The 19,390-nt window shown below is 43.3% G+C and overlaps 2 protein-coding genes across 6 annotated transcripts in view; both read left to right on the forward strand.

Moving 5' to 3' along the window:
* shroom2a (shroom family member 2a) overlaps positions 1-16,074 on the forward strand; it is a 33,122-nt gene extending 17,048 nt beyond the window's left edge. Inside the window, exons 1-10 of one of the 4 annotated variants that reach the window (XM_034582493.1) lie at positions 577-894; positions 2,824-2,925; positions 3,573-3,695; positions 4,191-6,642; positions 7,095-7,174; positions 11,935-12,534; positions 13,157-13,732; positions 13,960-14,131; positions 14,255-14,527; positions 14,628-16,074. In XM_034582493.1, coding sequence (XP_034438384.1) covers positions 2,828-2,925; positions 3,573-3,695; positions 4,191-6,642; positions 7,095-7,174; positions 11,935-12,534; positions 13,157-13,732; positions 13,960-14,131; positions 14,255-14,527; positions 14,628-14,900 — 4,647 coding nt within the window. In that variant the 5' untranslated portion in view covers positions 577-894; positions 2,824-2,827 and the 3' untranslated portion in view covers positions 14,901-16,074. Of the gene's footprint in view, positions 1-576; positions 895-2,823; positions 2,926-3,572; positions 3,696-4,190; positions 6,643-7,094; positions 7,175-11,934; positions 12,535-13,156; positions 13,733-13,959; positions 14,132-14,254; positions 14,528-14,627 lie in introns of those variants that run through there. The other 3 variants (XM_034582489.1, XM_034582490.1, XM_034582492.1) reach the window with 3 other exon arrangements.
* Positions 16,075-16,402: 328 nt separating this feature from the next.
* On the forward strand, positions 16,403-19,082 carry cldn34a (claudin 34a). 2 transcript variants are annotated; one of them, XM_034582496.1, is made up of 2 exons: positions 16,403-16,534; positions 18,250-19,082. In XM_034582496.1, the coding sequence occupies exon 2, from the start codon at positions 18,339-18,341 to the stop codon at positions 19,080-19,082; it is 744 nt and encodes a 247-aa protein (XP_034438387.1). In that variant the 5' UTR covers positions 16,403-16,534; positions 18,250-18,338. The 2 variants fall into 2 exon arrangements, with proteins under 2 accessions (XP_034438387.1, XP_034438386.1); XM_034582495.1 differs by lacking the exon at positions 16,403-16,534 and adding an exon at positions 17,882-17,909.
* The last annotated feature ends 308 nt before the right edge of the window (positions 19,083-19,390 follow it).

Consider the following 19,390-nt stretch of genomic DNA (forward strand, 5'->3'; position numbering starts at 1 on the left):
TAAAATCAAAGACAGCTAATTATGTCTAAATATTATTGTAAAATCCTTAAAAGAGAAAAAAAAAATATTTAAATCTAAACCTAATGACCATGGGGTTTATTGATTAGATATTCATTTTATATACTATTTCCAGTTCATACATTTCTTAAACTGAAACAAACAAGCCTAATTACAAACAAACAGAAATAATATATACATAAAATGTGCTTGAGTCATTTGTTTTGAAAACTAAGTTGTATTTTCCATGTGTCGCTGGCATCGCTGTTGACCAGTTACAATGCTCATTACCCTAAGCTTTCAGGAAACTGGGTGCCCTCACACCCTAGAGATCAACGTGTTGTCATAGTAATGGCAGAAATGCATGTCTGCCTCTCAACAGGGGAGATAGGGAAAGAGGGGTCCGGCATTTCATCCCATCATTAGCATATTAGCCCCTTAGAGCCAATGAGACGAGGCAAGGTACGGGAATACTCCAAGGAGACTGGCTGTGACAATAGCCCTCCTCCTTCTCTGAACGCTCTTCCACCCCCTCTCAGGGGTGAAACCCCCATAATCCTGAAGGAAATCTCCCCTCTGTTCAAACTAGTTGAGCTGGGAGAATTTAGCCTTAGTAATGACCACTCTGGTGGATATAGTGTTTTTGAGTAGTCAGTTAGTGTGTGTGTGGGGGTAGTGGATCAGTGTTAGAGTTGTACAATGATGCTCAGACGTCCTCCACGTCTCTTTATTTTAGTCTGTCTTTGAAGTGTCTGAGGAATGTGGTGCCTGACCAGCGCACGGATACAACTGCTCTCCCTCCCAAACTGAGCTCCAGTCCAATATTATTTTTTTGCTCTTTTACACATCACGATTCACGATTGTGACCATTTTTAATTCCTTTTATCCAGATGTTCGGTGAGTCCAATTAACTTTGTATTAAGTTTGACTGACCTGTTGAGCCCTGAACCTTTTGATACCTCTGTTTGAGAGCAGTCTCACCTGCATCTGTCCGCCTTGTTATGTTTAGGTGAACGAGCTGGGGACATTTAACATATTGTGGCTTTCATTGTTTCACTATATGACCCTAATACTCTGTTATTGTTTTGAATGTGTTCTGTCTTATCATTCAGTATGAGGTCATCCGCCATCTAGGTTAAGCCACGATCAGCAAGATTTAGCTTTTTTATTTAAAAAACAAATGCAAGTTAATCATTGAGGGAAGAGGCTTATAGGTAAAATCATTAGTGAATATTCTCCTCAGTGTTTCAGCTTCAATTTATTGTTAATTACCGGCTGTTTGTGTGTCATGTTGAATGAGTCCTCTGTGTGATCTGTTTATATATGAATGTGGACCGGTTGGTACCGGACACATTGGAAGTGACGTGGGACTGATCATCCAGTGATCAGTTTAGAGAACAGTCTCTCCCCTGCCCCCATCCCACCCAACTGATTCACTTTCCAAGCATATCTGTGCTGGCCCAGCTGTAGCCCTGACGATAGGCCTAATAAAACCAGCCTCATTTGCATACCAATAGCAGGCGCCATGTGTGGTTAGCTCCGAGTGCCCCAGAAACACAGGCTGTGAGGGGACAAGGAAGACTGAGCTCCATGTTGGCTTTTCTTTGTCCTCTAAATAGGCCTTAACTCTAATCCACAATTAATTTTGTAGAATTGTCCCATTTTATTGAGCTTAAGCAGATATCTGTCTCAGTCTGAGATTTCCAAATCTGTAAAATGAGTGTAGTGGACCAATATAAATATATAACTTATTCAATTCATTTTAGCCAACGGTTTGTTTTCAGGCCTTCATTTGAAGGAAGCTGTTTTTTGGACCGCTTGTCATCAGATCACTGAAGGGCTTTAGACAAGGTGACTGAGGGTGCAGGACCTCTTGACCTCATGGCTTTGTGGTGCAAGTCTTGAGTCCAACAAGATCGAAAGCAACCAAAGCTTTGTCTGAAATTCTTGACCAGTGTTTCACAGTCCCCTCTCAGTAAAAGTAGTTAGCAAGTCTAAGTTACATCAATACGTTAATAGAAAAATAACTAAAATAACTGCTAAGGGGCTAAAAATGAAATTCCCAAATTTGTAGGTTGATGAGTACACATTAGTGTAATTCAATAATCCAGTACCCCCCCACATTTTTACTATTACTACAGGTGTTACTACAATAAGTCCCTTGTGGCTGTGAAACCATGTCAGTTTTGAGCTCACGAGAGAGAGAGACTGTCTACGAGGTAGACGACAGCTTGGACAGAGGGGTGAGGTGGCTGATCTGACTGTGTAAGAGATTCTCTATTCTCCTAAATCCCCCACCCCATGCTGGGATTTGTGTTCCCTCTTGGGACCATATGCCAAAGCCTGAGCACAGACCTCAGCTCACCTCAGCTCTGTAGCATTTTGTTAATGAGCCTAATGACAGAAGAAGAACACAGTGTGACTCATTCTAGTCTTGTCTATGTTTTGTATAAGATCCTTCAAGTAGGTGTTTTTTTCATATTCCTCAACTACTATGAAAATTTGTTAAGTGACAACAAAAGTTGACATAACTGTAACCAGGAGAGGGCGCTATAACATCATGTATCAGCCAACATGCACATTTATGTAGACTGCATATTATAATCTGGTGATTTAAGAGCAGTTTATGATAATGCTTTGTTTAAGAACCTTTGTCCTTTGAATTTTTGCTACACTGACCTCCACAACTCATTAACGTCTGTGCAGTAAACTTAAGAGCTAAAAGTCCAAATGTCTGGTGGTCTTTCTCTTGTTTTGTTTTGTGAGTCCAGTCAATTGTCCGTGAGCTCTTAGTGTGTGTGTGTGTTCCTCCTCCCTGCTGCCTAGGAATATGAAAATGGTGGATATTGTAGCTCAGAAAATGCCCTCAGAGAATGACGTGCATGTGGCAAGAAGCTTTCTCACGAAGATTTTGCGAAGTTCCATGAGGTACAGTTCTGTGGCTTCATCGTAATCAGTAGTACCTTCTCCCCTTTTTAACTCTCCTCCGTTCCTGTCCGCTCCGTATCCACAATCACATCAATCATTGGTCTAGTAATAATATCATCTTCATTCCTCTCACTGCACCTCTCCCTCTCCTGTGGTTTATTACCTGCCCTCATTGGCATGCCTCTTTGTTCATGTCATTAGATGAATAATGTTCGTCCCATTTGTAAAGCATGTTAAACACCATCTTACATCTGATGTTGGTTTGTGTGATTAATTTTTTTTATGCTCACATGTTCTGTTTACCTTCTCTTGACATGCAATTCAGAAAGAACCGCTTTAAAGGGTATGTGTCACATGCATAACTCCTGTACAAAGTTTGTGTTCAAGCCGAGACGTAGATTTAAACCATCCACAACAGTATCCACTGGTGAATGTAAACACTACAAAATGTGTCTATATACAGTAGATGCAGTAAAGTAGACAAAAATAATTCCTTGTGGAGCAGCAGCAAAGTTGCAGCAACAGCTCTATCTGTAGCTTTTGGGCACCCAGATTCATCTATGGAAGCAAACATACTGTTTTCCACAAGGGGTTGGTCTCTAATCCAGTTGGTGTTTTGTTTTTTTCTTTCTTTGCCCTCTCTACAGGCGGAATGAACCCATAAGCAGGCCTCACTCCTGGCACTCCACCAAGTTTAACGAAAACCAATCAGAGACTGCCAAAACACAGTCTCCGCCCACGCCAGTCTGGCAAACCAGATATGATGCAAGGTAACTGGGATCTTAAAGTTTGCCTTTTGAGTCTGTGTTTGATCCAACTTTATGATTTTTTTGTAAAGAGGTTTTCATTCCTAAATTGTCTTTCTTATTGCCAAAATAACCATTAAAAGGTGTTGTGTCCAGTGGGCTGTAAAGTATGATGTGGAAATGCCAAGGAAATTGTATATTGCATTGGTTAAAATGATTGAAGGTTAAATGAATGGATAGTTAGGATTCTATACCCTATGTAAACATAGAATTATGTATGTACAGTATAAAGAAAACTAAAAGATGGGTTTTAATTTGATTCCTGCTTTGTAGTTAAGTATTTTCTGTATTCTCCAGTTTATGAGCTGTGTTAATAATTAATTAGATACAATTTTGACTGCCATGAAACTATAACTTAGGCCATAATTTATAACCTGATAACTAACAGCTATCGTAGGGTAGATGTATTGTTTTGTATTGTATTGTATTTTCACATTTTTCATTTTCTTTAACTTCTAGCTCATCCTCCACTGATCTTTCCTCTGCCTGGGAGCAGACAAACCTGCGCCGAGTGTCCGACCAGTTCAGCTCTCTTGGGAGTATGGACAGTCTAGAGCATGTTTCACACCCGTACTCTGCCGGTCAGCTGTCACCTGCCAAGTCCAATAACAGTATGGAGCACCTGGGAGGGGGGAAACGAGACTCAGCCTACAGCTCCTTCTCCACCAGCTCTGGCACACCAGACTACACCCTCTCAAAGAGCAACACTGCCTCAACAGAGAACATGCTCTATAAAGTGAGCCAGTGGGATGCAGGAGGAAAGCACAACAATCACAGCAATAGTAGAAACACCCACAGCTTGACTGAAGTTGGCAAACACGATGATAGGCTTACGTACTTTCAGATGCCAGGTGTTAACGCAGGTTTTGAGGGTCCACAGATTGAGGACCCGGCTGGCTCCCGCAATTCCACTTCAAGCAGAATCAGCTATGGACCAGTCTGGCACGTCCCAGAGAAAAAGAAGGGTGCGTCTCCATCCCCTCCCCCACCACCTCCACCTGCACGCAGCGACAGTTTTGCTGCGACCAAGGTACACGAAAGGGGGCTTGTCGTAGCACACCCTGAAGGACCTGATTCACACGGCTCCTGTAAGACGTCTTCTGAAAATCGCCGCAGTCACATCCTTTCCCTGAAAAATGACAGCGACGGTTTGTACCCTTCATCTGACAAATCAAACCACAACCAGTTCAGCTCAAACAAGCAGTACTCCCTGTCCAGCTGTGATGTTCGGCAAGGCCAGCCTCACCATCAGAGACACCATAGTGACAAAAGCACTTTTTACTCTCAGCCCTGGGCTACGTCCGCACCAAAGCCACAGAACGTAGGTGGCTACCATTGTAGCATGCAAGAACTGCCTACTAACACGTCTGCACAACAGTTTGGTCAGAACCAGAGAAGGAACTTAGGCGCCTCGCTGTCTACTTCAGTCAATGAGCAGATCACTGACAGCAGTGGACTTAGTCGATACTACTGTGTCACAACATGCCAGCCCACGCAGCCTAACGCCCAGCTGATGTTAGGAAAACCAGACGACAGGAGGAGTGTTACCGGAGCAGACCTGGCACAAAGTGGAACTGAGCGTAAATCTCTTAGCCCACAGACAGTCAGCAAAGTGAAGTATCACCTGCCCCAACAACACTCTTCACACAATAAAGATAATAACGGATATAGCAAGCACCAAGTTACCACTGTACCAGAAACCTCTGTAGCTAATCCCAGCTCTGATGAGAGGGGAAGCCAGAGAGGACACAACATACTAAGTGCAGAAGCTCAGTTCATAAGTTACCCTCCTACCAGACAATCTGAACACCGAAGGTCTCTCCCATTACAACACAGAGAAATACCTCAAGACATCAGATATCATGGTCAAGCGAACAATAAAATCAGCCCCCATGCCACCCCCATGCTGCACTCTCTGTCCATGGATGCAGCAGACCAACACGAGAAAACAAGAGACACGATCTCGGAGGAGTCTCCTGAAGGCAAGCAGGTAAAGCGCAACGAACGTTTTGCCACGACATTAAGGAATGAAATCCAAATGAGGAGAGCCAAGCTGCAGAAAAGTAAGAGTGCAGCCATTATTCCCAGTGCTGAGGGTGAGACTGAAGAAGAGCAGGACATCTGGAAGTCCACTGAAAGCACCACCCCAACGTCTGCAGACGGTTCCTTCACCAACACCTACAAGGATCATCTGAAGGAAGCACAGGCGAGGGTGCTCAAGGCTACATCGTTCAGGAGGAAAGACCTGGAGCCTGTCTTAGCCGAGAACCCTGCAGCGGAGGCCTTACCAAACTACCCATCCTCAGCACTGGCCCGTAAAGATGTCCCCCCTCTGCCAACTGTCACTGAATCAGTAATATCTCAATCGGGGCCTGCTGCTGGTCAGGTAACTCGTATTGGAGGCCGGAAGCGTTTTACTGCAGAAAAGAAGGTACGGTCTTTCTCTGAACCAGACAAAATCCATGAAGTTGGGGTGAAGGAAGACCTCCCTTGCAATGAGAATACAAGCTCCTCACTAGACCGACCGAAGCTCTTTAAAGAAAGTGGGAGACCCGGGCTCCCCAATCACATGCCCCTTCAAAGCCAGACGCTCAACCAAGGCCAAGATATCCCCTCCATCATTTCAGCAGGAGACACAGTGAAAGGGATCAGCAGCAGAGAGTATGTTGAGGAAGCCCAGAGAGTTCCTTACTCTGCACACAAACAGTCTGTCCTCGACCAGCAACGACTGGGCACCTTTGCAGAGTATGAGGCGAGGTGGAATACACAGAAGAAACCAGCCGAAACCAGAGCGTCTGGACGGTACCACTCAGCTGATAACATCCTGGATCCAGGGCCAGAGGAGAGAACTAAAACCACCTGTTTGCACGAGAGATCCAGATCCTCTCCTTCAGCTGACATGTATGGACAGGTGAGGCACAAAGTCAGATTCATTTTCTAATCTCCAAATGACTTCAGCAAACATTTTATTGGAATAATATATTTTTTAAATGTTTTAAATGAGCCGTCTCTTGGTTTTACCCTTGTTTTAATCACTTAAAAGTTGCAAATGTACCAGGCCCCAGAGGTGACTTCACTTCTCGTTAAAACAAATATACTCACTGAAGTGAAAGGCACAAAGGAAAAAGCCAAGTCAAATATTAATCCATGTTTGTACATAATGACACACCCTCAGCTTGAGGAAGTGAGAGGGGCATCAACTGCTGCTGAGTCTTTTCACCAGTGGAAAACAAGAGGGATGAGATAATGACTCGGCTCTTGTCATAGCTGGAAGCCTCACTTCTGAATAGTGGAGAGTTTCTTTCTTTTTTAACATAACTGATTGTGTATTTTGTTCTCTTCAAATTTAAACTTTATTTACAGAAGATTCCAGTACCTGGGAGAAAGTCTGAGTGTTCCCAGACGGAGAGTAAACCTGCTGAACTGCTCTGCACTGTTAAAGCGTGAGTACATCTTCTTAGATCAAACTTGCTGGTGCAATAGCTTCAATGACAGTGGGACTTTCCATTTATTTCTCAAATATAGAATGCAATATACTCTAGTTTACTAGTTTGACTCATGGGATTGCTAAACATTATGTACTATTGGACCATATTATTTAGTTTCATCTTGCACCATGGTCTCTGAGGGTTGTAGAACAAAAGCAAAACCTCATATCCAGATAACATACACCTGTGTATCCTGTGCCAGTTTCTCAGAAAAGTAAATCGGGTCAATGTCTTTGCAAACGTAAGTTGTAAAACCAGCTGTTATCTCCTTCCTTCTTCATTATTCTTTGCCATATTATCTGCCACAGGCCAAAGCCTCGAGTCTGGGGTTTGTTTTGAGCACTCAACCTTACTTTTTTAGCTCTAGTGCAAAGACTCTCTGTACTATTTGACATTATTGTGCTGTTGGTGGTAAGAGAGTTAGCAGCGTTTGATCAGTTGTAGGAACGGATCTGCTGCATATTTGGCCAATTCAGTTTCTGTTCTGTTCAGAAACAAACCTTTCTAAATGGCAATAAAAACATGCCTCGCGAGTGTGATTGGAGCAAAACAGATTAACGATAGATTAGATTATGAAGTGACAGATGTTTTTCTATCATCACATGACATATATCGCTATATCACAGCATATTTAGTGTGATATTTAATTATTTCTCTCATGAGCTTTATCAGTGACAGAGGGCAGTGAGATTGTAGAGGAACAGTGAAGTCTTTATAATCTGTGGAGGCATACCAGTGGCACTTCCTTGGCGCAGCTGTGACAACATAAGCCGTCTCTCCGGCTGCACTTTGTAGAGGCTCGTTGCTGTAGACGAGGCCTGTCTGTGACAGTGAGGAACTGTTTCTTTGGCCTATAGGAATGTAAAGGCGACGGGTTCAGGGGGGGTCTGTTCGAAGGCTAAAATTATCATCTATAAGATCTGGAACTTGGCATAATTGGATTTGTAACCATGCTAGTGGCTCAGCTCTCTGGGTGGCGATGTCGTCTAGTTGTTTGGTCCAGACTAAAACATCTAGCTCCGTCACCATGTTGGCATATAGATATTAGCATTAGTTAGTACAGTTTCACAGAGCTGCTAGCATGGCACTAGACTCTTGAGTAGCCCTTGAGCTTAAAGGCCCAGTGTGTACGATTTAGCTGAAAGGGATCTATTGGCAGAAATTGAATATAAAATAATCCTATTGATGTTTCACAAACATTTATGTGTATAATCACCTAAATTGTTTGAATTGTTGTTTTATTTACCGTAGAATGACCCCTTTTATATTTACATCTTCTCTATGGAGGCGCCAACTCCAGCTCTGAGTAGAACTGTAGGTTTCAATGGAAGGCTTCAATAACCAACATCAATACGATGAGCACGTCTTGTATTGTGTGTGTGTGTGTATAGCCGTTTTCAGACATGCCCTCCGGGTAAAATTCAGAGAAGTTGCTACGGCGTTTACCCAGAGTTTACCTTTCACACATGTACAACACAGTGGGAGGTTCTCTCCACAGCCGCGTTCGCAACAAATCCTCCGCATTATTCAGTTGAGAGGTGGAGCAGCCGGGTGCAGCACACAGAGGCAAGCAGTGATGGTTTAAATCCGCTGATCACGTGATCATGTTTACAACAACCTGACACTGTTGTCAGCTCTTATCGCCACAAACCCTATTGACATTTTTGTCTGTGTTTTCTACCTGTGTGTCAATGCCTTTTCACCGGGAGATATTTGTTTTCTTTTAGTTTTTTCCTTTTTTGCATCTGTCACATGATAGAAGCAATCAACCCCCCAAATCGTTCGCGGTCATCCCCTTCTGTGTTCAGAAGGGGTCAGCCCCTTCACACATCGACTTCTCCTGGATTTCTACGACATTATACTAGGAGGTCAGGCGGATAAAGTCCGTATAAACTGCGGAGCGTCTCATTCTTACATTTGCAGTCACACATGCACCTCCTTCAGAAAAATACGGAGGAACTGCAGAGTTCAGTGCATGTCTGACAGCAGCTTACAGCAAACGAAGTGGATTGGTCTCAGTGGGTTAAACCGGTTTTCTATGTTTGTTTTAATGGGCAGGGTACAAGACACTGATGATTTCTTTTGATCCTTAGATGTTCCCATATAAATAGCTGACTTTTAATCTTCACATTGCTGAACACATCTGACATGTTCCTCCCTTTATTTTGAAATGTAGTGCATTAGTTATTGAGTATTTATACTATATTGTTTGAGTCTATAGAGTTTCAAACTGGAGTTGAAAGAAGTGGATCGTTACCTGACAGTGAGAGTATTGCTGTACGATTAATCATGTTAAAATCTTTTTCCCAAATTAGAAATATTCTGCCACATATTTATTAGGGAAATCAACTGCATCAAAACTAGTACTCCCACTTTATTCCCCAACAAATGGCCACGCAGCATTACACCATGTGACGTAGAGCAGCAGAAACTGACAGCTAGGAAAATAAATCCAATGAGGGACAGAGTGAGAGAGAGGTTGTGTAAGGACAGATTAAAATGACCAAGCGAATCCAGAAGAAATGAGATGTATTTGTATATTTTGTTTAGCATAGCTTCCTCTCTCATCACCTTACACACAGAAAAACTTCTTTATGTTTTTTTTTTATGGAAATGAGGACAAGAGACTGAGGTGTTTAAGATTTTAAACATGGACCATAAAAACCAAACTGAAAACTTTGAAGAGTTCCTTTTTCAGTTGTCCACTCGAAGCAAAAACAAATAATTTTCATTATATCCAGAGTTAACCTCAGCTGTTCAAAAGCTGCTTTTTGGTTCAACATAAGTCTGATTGTCTCTTAAACTATGTATAGTGACTCAGCTGGAAATGACTTCATGCTTTGTAACCAGTTATTCAGGAGCCTTTGTGCATTATCTAAACTCCCACTGGTGAGAGACTCTTTGAAAGGTGTAGAGTGTCCCGTGTTGAGCGACCTCTTTGTAGGAGCCACACCATATGATGCTCACGTTTGCATGACAGCAACAGTGCACAGGACGTTATTGTCATTCAGAAGTCTGAGAGATGAGCTCAGTGAAGTGCACTCCACCCATATAGTGTCATTGACACCGGCATAAAGAGAGACCAACAGGTGGCCTCTGTCATAGAGAGAGTTACCAGACAGACAGCACACTCGCTTTGACTTGTGTTCTGTGGCATGTTAGCAGTAAAACTTCAATTTGGGTGAGTCGGTACAATATGTTTTATATATATATTTTATGTTTATTTAGTTTCAAATCCACAGTTTCCAATTTTTCTCTTGTTCCTTATAATATTGTAGTGAAGTAATGTGTATGATCTGTGTAACCATTCTCCAAATCCTCACTTCGGTTCTTGGATCTTCTGATTTCTTATTTATACCGGGGGGTGGGGACAGCTGGTTGGGGTATAGAAGATTGTGAAGGTTCGCATCATGGTTTCAGTCTCAGTTCTGATGTACACACTGAAGCTGCTTTTGGATATGCACTGAACTCTCCGGAGGGGCTGTATGTGAGAATGCAAATGTCCGAGTGAGAGGCTACGTACCTTTTGTGGAGTTTCTTCTGCCAGCCCCCTTTGAAAAATGTCCAAATGACCCAATGTGAGAAAACAGCAGGAGATCCTCTGCAGGAGGATCTAAATATCTCAGGATGATGTGTCGATATGTTGTATGTAGGTGAACAAAAATATGTGATCTTCATGTGTGAAAGGCAAACTCGAGAGAAAGTCCGGACCCAATTATGCAGACATCCTTTGGAGTTCATGTCTGGAAGCAGCGTGAGAGGACCAGAGAGAACATGCCTAACAGAAGCTTCATTATGTAGACACAGATATCTCAGTTACTTTTCCTGTGACCATGTTTACCTTTGTCAATCATTGGATGAACACTGACATCATAGTTGTAACATGACCACTGGATATTGCTGGCATCATGTTTCATGTTTGTGCGAGGTAGATTTGTCACGCTCTATCCAGAGCTGAGACTGAAGGAGGGTGTCCACCTTACCAACAGTTGTACACTGGGTAACTTGTCGCAGCTTGTAAGAATTCAGATTGGGAGGTTTGTGTTATGGCCTCTGTCCACAAGTCACTGTTCTGTGTCTTGTGACTGCAGATCCAAATACAGCGTTGACTTTCATCAAAGCTGCGTGCTTTATGTGTTAATGTTCTCTGAGAACTCCTAATTGAATCTGTATGAGCAAGCATCGGCGTGTCCCCTGTGTGCTAGAAACTACAGCATTAGGAGTTTGTGTACTTCTACCGTTTAGTTAATGACAGCGTTCCACTGTGTTTTATGGTTAAATTATGCTCTCAAATCTTATTATTCAGTCACTTATGCTCCATTAGTTCACTGTCAGGCCTTTAATGGTCGCTGTGATCGCCGAACATTGATCTTTTCTTCCTCTGGACTCAAACCTCCAAAGAGTTAAAAGTGTAAATGTGAATCAGACAGGAAAAAGTGATCTGCTCCCACTTCTTTGCACTGGAGCATTATTTATTCCTCTTTGCAGACTTTGTGGGAACTGAAATATTCCTCTTCACGCTGCCAGCTGAACAGTTACCAGGGAGGAGGCTCGCAGAAGAGAGGGAGCCGTGTGTCTTTTCATGCTGGCATAATCATAGTGGCTGCTGGAGCGAGGAACAAGTCCTCCACCGCAGTGTATTATTTGATAGAGCTGCAGATGATAGTCCGTGCTGCCTGGCTGTGTAATTAAAAGCTTTCTATTGTGCTCCTCAGCTTCTCTGACAGAGGGCCCAGTGACTGTAAAGTCAGAGAAAAGACGGAGGAGTTTGAACATTACTCAGCGCCACCCCCTCCGCCCATGACAGGAGCCAACCCTGACTGCAGACACAGAGCTGCTCCTGCCACCGAGAACCACAGACCCACATCTCTCTCACACGGTGTCACTGAGTGTGCTCTCCCTCCGCCCGGGGACCACAGCCACAACGAGCCGCCATCTGGAGCGAGGAGGAAAACCCCTGTGCTGGAGAAGCCTCCCCCTCAGAGATGCCCAGAGGCCCACGAGTCCTCCACCAGTTCCCAAAGTGAAGTCTACACCCGCTGCTCTCCTACAACTGATAGTAACTCCGCCTTTGTCCCCACCCACCCTGCAAAGAGAGATCCTGAGCCGGGCAAAGGACTTGTGGACAAAGGACAAGGGGCAGTACATCATCTGTCAACGTCCAATCCTCAGCCTGCCTCCTCGCCCCCGGCTTCCTCCTACAGTCCTTCAGGGCCGACCAGTATGGAGGGGCAGCGCTCACCATCTCCACAGTTTTCTCCTCAGAGACTCAGCGACAGGCCTCCAGTCTCTTTGCAGCATGAAGACTCCAACAGGTAAACTTATTCTTTTATTTCATCTGACAGGACAGCTGTTCAAACATGCCGTAATATTGCTGCAACTTCAAACCACCACCGTGTTGAGTCAGAACACAGTAACTGCAGCTCCTCAACTTATCGTGTCTTTATGCTGCATGGACAAAGGAGCTTATTGAGAGTCTCTGCCTGTGTAGAATCAGCATGTGTGTGCCATCAAGCCACAGTAAATTAGAGGGATTCTCCGCACGTCTATAAAAGCCACTGGTGGTTTTGATGTAATTCAGCTAAATGCTGAAAATGTAAAATGTCTTTTAAAGCCCCAAAACACAAAACTATTTTTTTCATCTCCTTGAATTGATTTGAATTGATATCATCTGCAGTGAGCTTCAGATTGTAGAGCAGGACTGTTACAGCGAGCAGAAACCAAAGTAGTGGGAGGAGTCACATGTCTAAGATATTCCAGCACACTGGGCACGGAAAAAAATTTAATTTGCCATCATGCAGTGAAACTTTTAATCATCGTATGACTGGAACAACTGCAACTAGAGATTTTGTTCTCCTCCTCCTCCTCCTCCTCCTCCTCCTCCTCCAGAGAGAGTTTCATTTTATAAGATCTGTCTGTCTGTCTCTGATATTTCAGGATGGAGCATGTGATAGAAAGTCAAAATCCTGCTGTGAAGAAAGTGCCCATCAGGATCGTGCACTCAGAGGGCGTCACAGAGTTGGAGAAAAGTCCATATTTGCAGCACAGCGACCCGCCTACTGTAGAAGCTGAGGTTCCTGGTGTTAACAGACTCAACAGTCTGACAGCTGCAGGGCAGGACTCTGTCTTCTGCGCCTTCACTCGGCAGACAGAGCCCGACAGGCTACCAGCTGCTGAGACAGACACAAAGTCCCACAGAGACGCATACATGACCACGATCACAGATCCCATCAGCTCCAGCTGTCAGCAGCCAGAACCGCTCACAGACGAGCCCCCCAGCAACAGGACAGCTGTGATCACGGGAGTGGCAGAGGATCAGAAGAGAGAGGAGCTGGCCAGGGACATCATGGGGAAGGACAAGTCACTAGCTGATATACTGGATCAGAGCAAGATGAAGACCACCATGGACTTGATGGAGGGTATCTTCCCTCAGGGGGGGCAGCTGCTGGAGGAAGCTCACCAGCGCAGGAAGGTGCCGGTCAAACAGACAGTCACCCGACCTGCCGAGGAAAGGTCAGTCTGTGTGATCTGATTGAGTCTTTAACCCGTTTCTTTACATCAGTCCACACGACACAGTTGAATATTAGCTAAAAGTCATGAAGAAAAAGTTGAAATAACTTGCTGATAGTGATGGCTCAATGGTTAAAAATGCAGCTGCTTCTCCAAACAGACAAAATCTGTGTGGTCAATTACATCTCTCATCAGTTGTCAGTAGTTAAAATTGTACATTTTTATTTCAGAGAAAAGGAGGACAGTATGGCAGCAGCTGTCGCCATGGTGACCAGCTCTACATATTTCAGCACATCTGCTCCCAAAGCTGAACTCCTTATCAAGATGAAGGACATGCAGGAGCAGCAAGAGGAAGAGGAAGACTCAGAGGACGAACTGGATATTGATCTGGCCAACAAGAAGGTACCACACGCGCACACACACAATTCACACACAGACAGCTCCTCAACAGTGTTTGAGGTCTCTGTTTTCATTGAATAGTATTGATCGCTCAGTGGTTTTTTGTATGTTCTGTTTTTCATGTAGCAAGAGCTGATCGACAGCCTCAGCAAGAAGCTCCAGGTGTTGCGGGAGGCCAGGGAGAGTCTTCAGGAGGACATCCTGGACAACAACGCTTTGGGAGACGAGGTGGAGGCCCAAGTGCAACAGGTCTGCAAACCCAACGAGCTGGACAAGTTCAGGATGTTTGTCGGGGACCTGGACAAGGTGGTGAGTCTGCTGCTGTCCCTGTCTGGCCGTCTGGCCAGAGTGGAGAACGCCCTCAACAGTCTGGAGGAGGACACTACAGCTGAGGAGAAGGTTAGTGAATATAAACCTTAGAATTCTAACAGATGGTTTTTAGGTCTTTGGAGGAAATATGACACATCCTCACAAATCCTAATGTTCCTTTCCCTTTCAGCGTACGTTGGTTGAGAAGAGGAAGCTGCTGATCCGTCAGCATGAGGATGCGAAGGAGCTGAAGGAGAACCTGGACCGGCGGGAATGTGTTGTTTACGACATCCTGGCCAACTACCTGCAGGTGGACAGCCTGACGGACTATGAGCACTTTGTCAAGATGAAGTCTGCGCTCATCATTGAGCAGCGCAAGCTCGAGGACAAAATCAAACTGGGCGATGAGCAACTCAAGTGTCTGATGGACAGTCTGCCAATAGAACAGAGGCTGTCCTTCTGAAGGAGTTGGACACAGGCTTTGAAATAGCCCAGGACTCTGGTTGTGTTTCTTCAAGATGCAGCTGAGTCCTGTGTCCAGTAGAGGGAGACAGAGACAACAAGCTGCGGAGACCAACGACCTGTTTGCAACAAGGACTGTTGCATTTTCTGTGTTTTTTTTCAATTCACATCCCCTGAAGTGGGGATTGACACCGACTGACAGCATCCAGAACTCCATTGTGAAAGATGCTGCTCTTCTCAACCAACCACTGTATCTATTCTTTTTTTGCTGTTTTTATTTTGTTTTTGGCTTTTTTAGTAATTTATTGTAGCCTTTTGAATCCAGGCAGGAGGAGACAGTATTTTATCTTCAACTGATCTGAGCAGCCGTGCTACCTGATGATGTGTGTCACATGCTGAACGAATAGAAGTATTTATCAGGTTTTATGTTGAAATAATATCACACTCTGAAATTCACATAATCCATCAAATCTGGCCAGATATTTCAATAAACACAAACATGTTTGTTAACATTTATATCTAAACTAGTGGCCTTGTACTAAGATTTTAGTGCCCTCGCTTTTCTTCTGCAAAAAAGACAAAAAAAACAAGGCTGAATGAACTGGTCATTTTAAAGAGCACTTGTTCAACTTCACTGAACAGAAGAAGCACTTCACATCCAGATTTGAACTCAAGTAAAATCCACAGTGAAAGTGAAAGTGCCCGGGGAGTCGTCCACGTCACTGCATGTCACTGAACGCTCTTTAATCCACTTCTGTCACAGTTGTTCGGTTTTATTCTCCACCAGAAAACTTTACATTATGATATCGTCACACGTATGTTGACCAAGTGTTTTTGTATTTCGTCTTATTACTTCACTGTGTTTTTGTTATTCACGGTGCAGATGTTTCATGCGTAGTTACCACAGATGTTACTTGACCTATTAATAATTTCAACACTAAAAATGTTTCCGGTTGATCATTGTGCCACCAAACATGGGAGTAAATCATTCCAAAACCTTTTTCAGACCTTAAGGATGAAATCAGTGTGTTCAGATGTGAAACTCCTGCTGGAGGACGCTTGTTCTGCACATTTGAGTATGTCACAGTTTGCTTCATGCACTGCTACAGCCCGACTCTTAACACTTTATCAGCTGTGCTCCTTTATGTCAAATAAAGAGTTTGCTGAGATCACTCTTGTTTGATTGATTTCTTCTTAGCTCATATCCACTGTCATTCATTAACTCCAGCACGCCCTCCTCACCGCTGATAATGTGGAGGTAAAATGCAGTGCCCAGATACGGAGAATCTTTAACGTTCAGGTGGTTCAGGTGGTTCAGGGTGTCGAGAATGTCGACCATCACTCAGATTCCATCTGTGGAAAGACGCAGTGTTTGCTGAAAACGACTAAATCTGAACTTGAGACTCATATTGGTGAGTAAATGGACAGCATGTAAGTGAAGGTTGTTTTATTTCACTGTATTACCTGCAGAGATTTAAATGGACAATCATTAACTACAGCACTGCTTGAACAGATTGGACCTGCTGTAACTGAAGAATAACTCTCCACACTTCCACTGCAGCACTTTTAATCATTCTTAAAAGTACATTTTGCATTTTCACCTCAGAGGTTTTGTTATGCTCAATACTTCTAAAGGTACGTAATAGCTTTTTTTTTCCTCACGCCGCTGTATTTCTAGATGTTTCCTTGTTCTTATCCTGGATAATGTAACTACATATGAGACTGAATTTATTCAGATCACATAGTCGGTTTTACTACCTTGTTCCAAAAGAATTCTAGGACCTGTTTAGAGCTGAGTAAATGAGAAGCCAGAAGAAAAAAAAAGGGAAATCAAAGACCACACTTTAATGTGGGCATTATGGCGTGGTTGTACAAACAGAGCGGTATTATATAAACATTGTTATACATGTTAATTTTGCTTGAGCAAAGAATTACTATGGTGACAGTCAGATTATCACACAATGACCACACACGCAGCAGAAGTTGTATTGTATTATCAATCATCAATCAATCAAATTTTATTTGTATAGCCCATATTCACAAATCACAATTTGTCTCATAGGGCTTTAACAAGGTGTGACATCCTCTTCCCTTAACCCTCAGTTATATTAGTTATATAGTTATAGTTATTATGACAGTTGTGGTCATAGTACATTGCAGCACTTAACACTGTCTCTTATCTCTGTAGTGTCTGAAGTCTGTGTACATACCGATTTTTTTAGAAGATTGAATAGTATTTGTTTGTCTCCTTTACACAATATTTTCAGAATTACTACGATGCTACCATGAATTCACCCTGTGTCTGGACAGACTCAGTCTGTAAGAACTGCAACACAGAACTTATTCCTAAACCCTGTAAGAAGGATATAGTGGTTAATGTTAAGTTTCAAGAATTGTTTGATAATGATCCATATTTTTTGAGAATTGTGACCAAGATATGTCAGATATACGCACATTAAATACAATACAGTTCTACCTCGCACAGTAAATATTATATACAGATAATAGTGAAATTTGAATGCCTCAGTTCATTAGATTATATTTACATTTCATTACATCACTTTTCTCCACCTGCTTTAGTAAACACATCTTAAAGGATCAGTTCAACCATTTATATAAAAATACTGTCGTTAAAACTTTCCTCTTAGAAGATTAGTTCCATTTATGTTAATTGTATTGAGCTGATGATGTTTTCTAAAGCCTCAGTAGATACAATTACAAAATTATGGATAATAAAATGATTCACTTGCCTATGTATCTGCAGGTATCTCTAACTCCTGCAGCAGCAGGATCCAGATCTGATACTACTCTATTATTATTATTATTATTATTAATAATAATATTATTATCATCCTTTCTCTCTCTCTTCTCTCCCCTCTTTTCCACCCAGCTCTCCTCTCTCCCCCATTTTTCTCCGTTCACGCCAACCAGTCGAGGCAGATGGCCACATTAGGTCTGGTTCTCACAATCCCAATAGTTTTTCCACGTTGTGAGAACCAGGACTCTTCTGGTTAATGGACAACAGTTTCTCTATAATATTGTAAGGTTTCCACCTCACTATGTGAAGTGCCTTGAAATAATATATGTTTTGACATACAATTAGAATTGAATTGAATTGTAAGAGGTTACCTGAGGATGTATGTGTTTTGATTATTTGAGTGAACTAAACCTTTAAAGGTTCTTTCGGAGGTGTATCTGCTGTGATACCAGCCCCCACTGACATGTTGAAGGATGCGGCTTTCCTCCTGTCAGATTGCAAGCTTTAGTACCCAGCATGTAAAAGTATTATTTTACATTTGAAAGTAATACTAGTATATTAATGTTGTGGGGATCATGTTTGTTCTCATCAGGTGTGATGAAACCAGTGATGCTGCATGAAGTCGATGATGTGTAAGTCTGCGATCAGTCTCTCGGAGCATTAGCAGTCACACTGGACCCCATGATGTACTTGGCTCACACGGCTCACTTGCAGTTCCTGGGCCTGGCCACAGGCTTTCTGGCGTGGATCCTCACCATGAGCACAGCCGGCCTCAACGAGTGGCGGCTGTGGTATGTGGACGATGTGTCCGTCATCAACTCGGGCGTGGCCTGGGTTGGTATCTGGAGGGTGTGTTTCTACACACACGTCCTTCCACAGATGGAGTTCTGTCCGAGCCTCAGCATGTCAGACTCTTTTCTTCCAGTGGAGATCCCTGTGGCTCAGGTGCTGATGGCGCTGGCGATGATCTGCGGCCTGGCAGGAAACATCAGCGGCGCAGTGGCCATGAGGATGGTTTACTTCACAGTGGTGGATCGAAGGAACATCAGGCTGGTCTTCATACTGACAGGGATCCTGTATCTGTTCACGGGGTCGTGCTCCTTGGTGCCACTGGTGTGGAACATGAACTCTGTGCTCATCAACAGCACCATAGACTTTCCTCCTGAGTTTCACCTCCCTGTGGCTCCTGTCAGGCAGCAGGTCGGCACAGCCATCGGCGTGGGCATCTTTGCCTCCATCCTGATGTTCATCAGCGGCCTGCTGTTCCTCTCCTACAAGTATGCCCGCCACACGCTGAGGTCAGTGGCCCCCAGAAGCACCAGCAACCCGCTCCGTGGTCCCTGGACAGTAACAACCATGGCACAGAGGTCAAATGGAGTCAACCAGAGCAGTGACAATCCTTCATTCCTCAGTGAAGTCTCATGATGAAAAAAAACATGCAACTTCAGGAGCAGACAATGCCATAAAGTCACATTTAAATCACAGTGCTGCTCGATCACATCTTATTATTGTTGCTTTACTTTTTATTTTATTTTTTTGTGATTGCAGGAACACAACAAAGTCCCTTTTTTAATGACAACACTCTAAGACACAATCAGATTAACGGACAACTTATAAGTATGTGTACAATCAGCCTTCAAACCCATACACACAAAACATCTTAAAGATTGTATCTACAACACTGCATCAGATATCTCAGAGAGAATTTTGGGGAAAAGTGTATAAAATAATGT

The sequence above is a fragment of the Hippoglossus hippoglossus genome, chromosome 4 (genome assembly GCF_009819705.1).
Source record: "Hippoglossus hippoglossus isolate fHipHip1 chromosome 4, fHipHip1.pri, whole genome shotgun sequence".
NCBI lineage: Eukaryota > Metazoa > Chordata > Actinopteri > Pleuronectiformes > Pleuronectidae > Hippoglossus > Hippoglossus hippoglossus.

Bases quoted from the DNA above. Each gene is read 5' to 3' on its own strand.
- cldn34a (XM_034582496.1), top strand. From the start codon at position 18,339: ATGATGTACTTGGCTCACACGGCTCACTTGCAGTTCCTGGGCCTGGCC.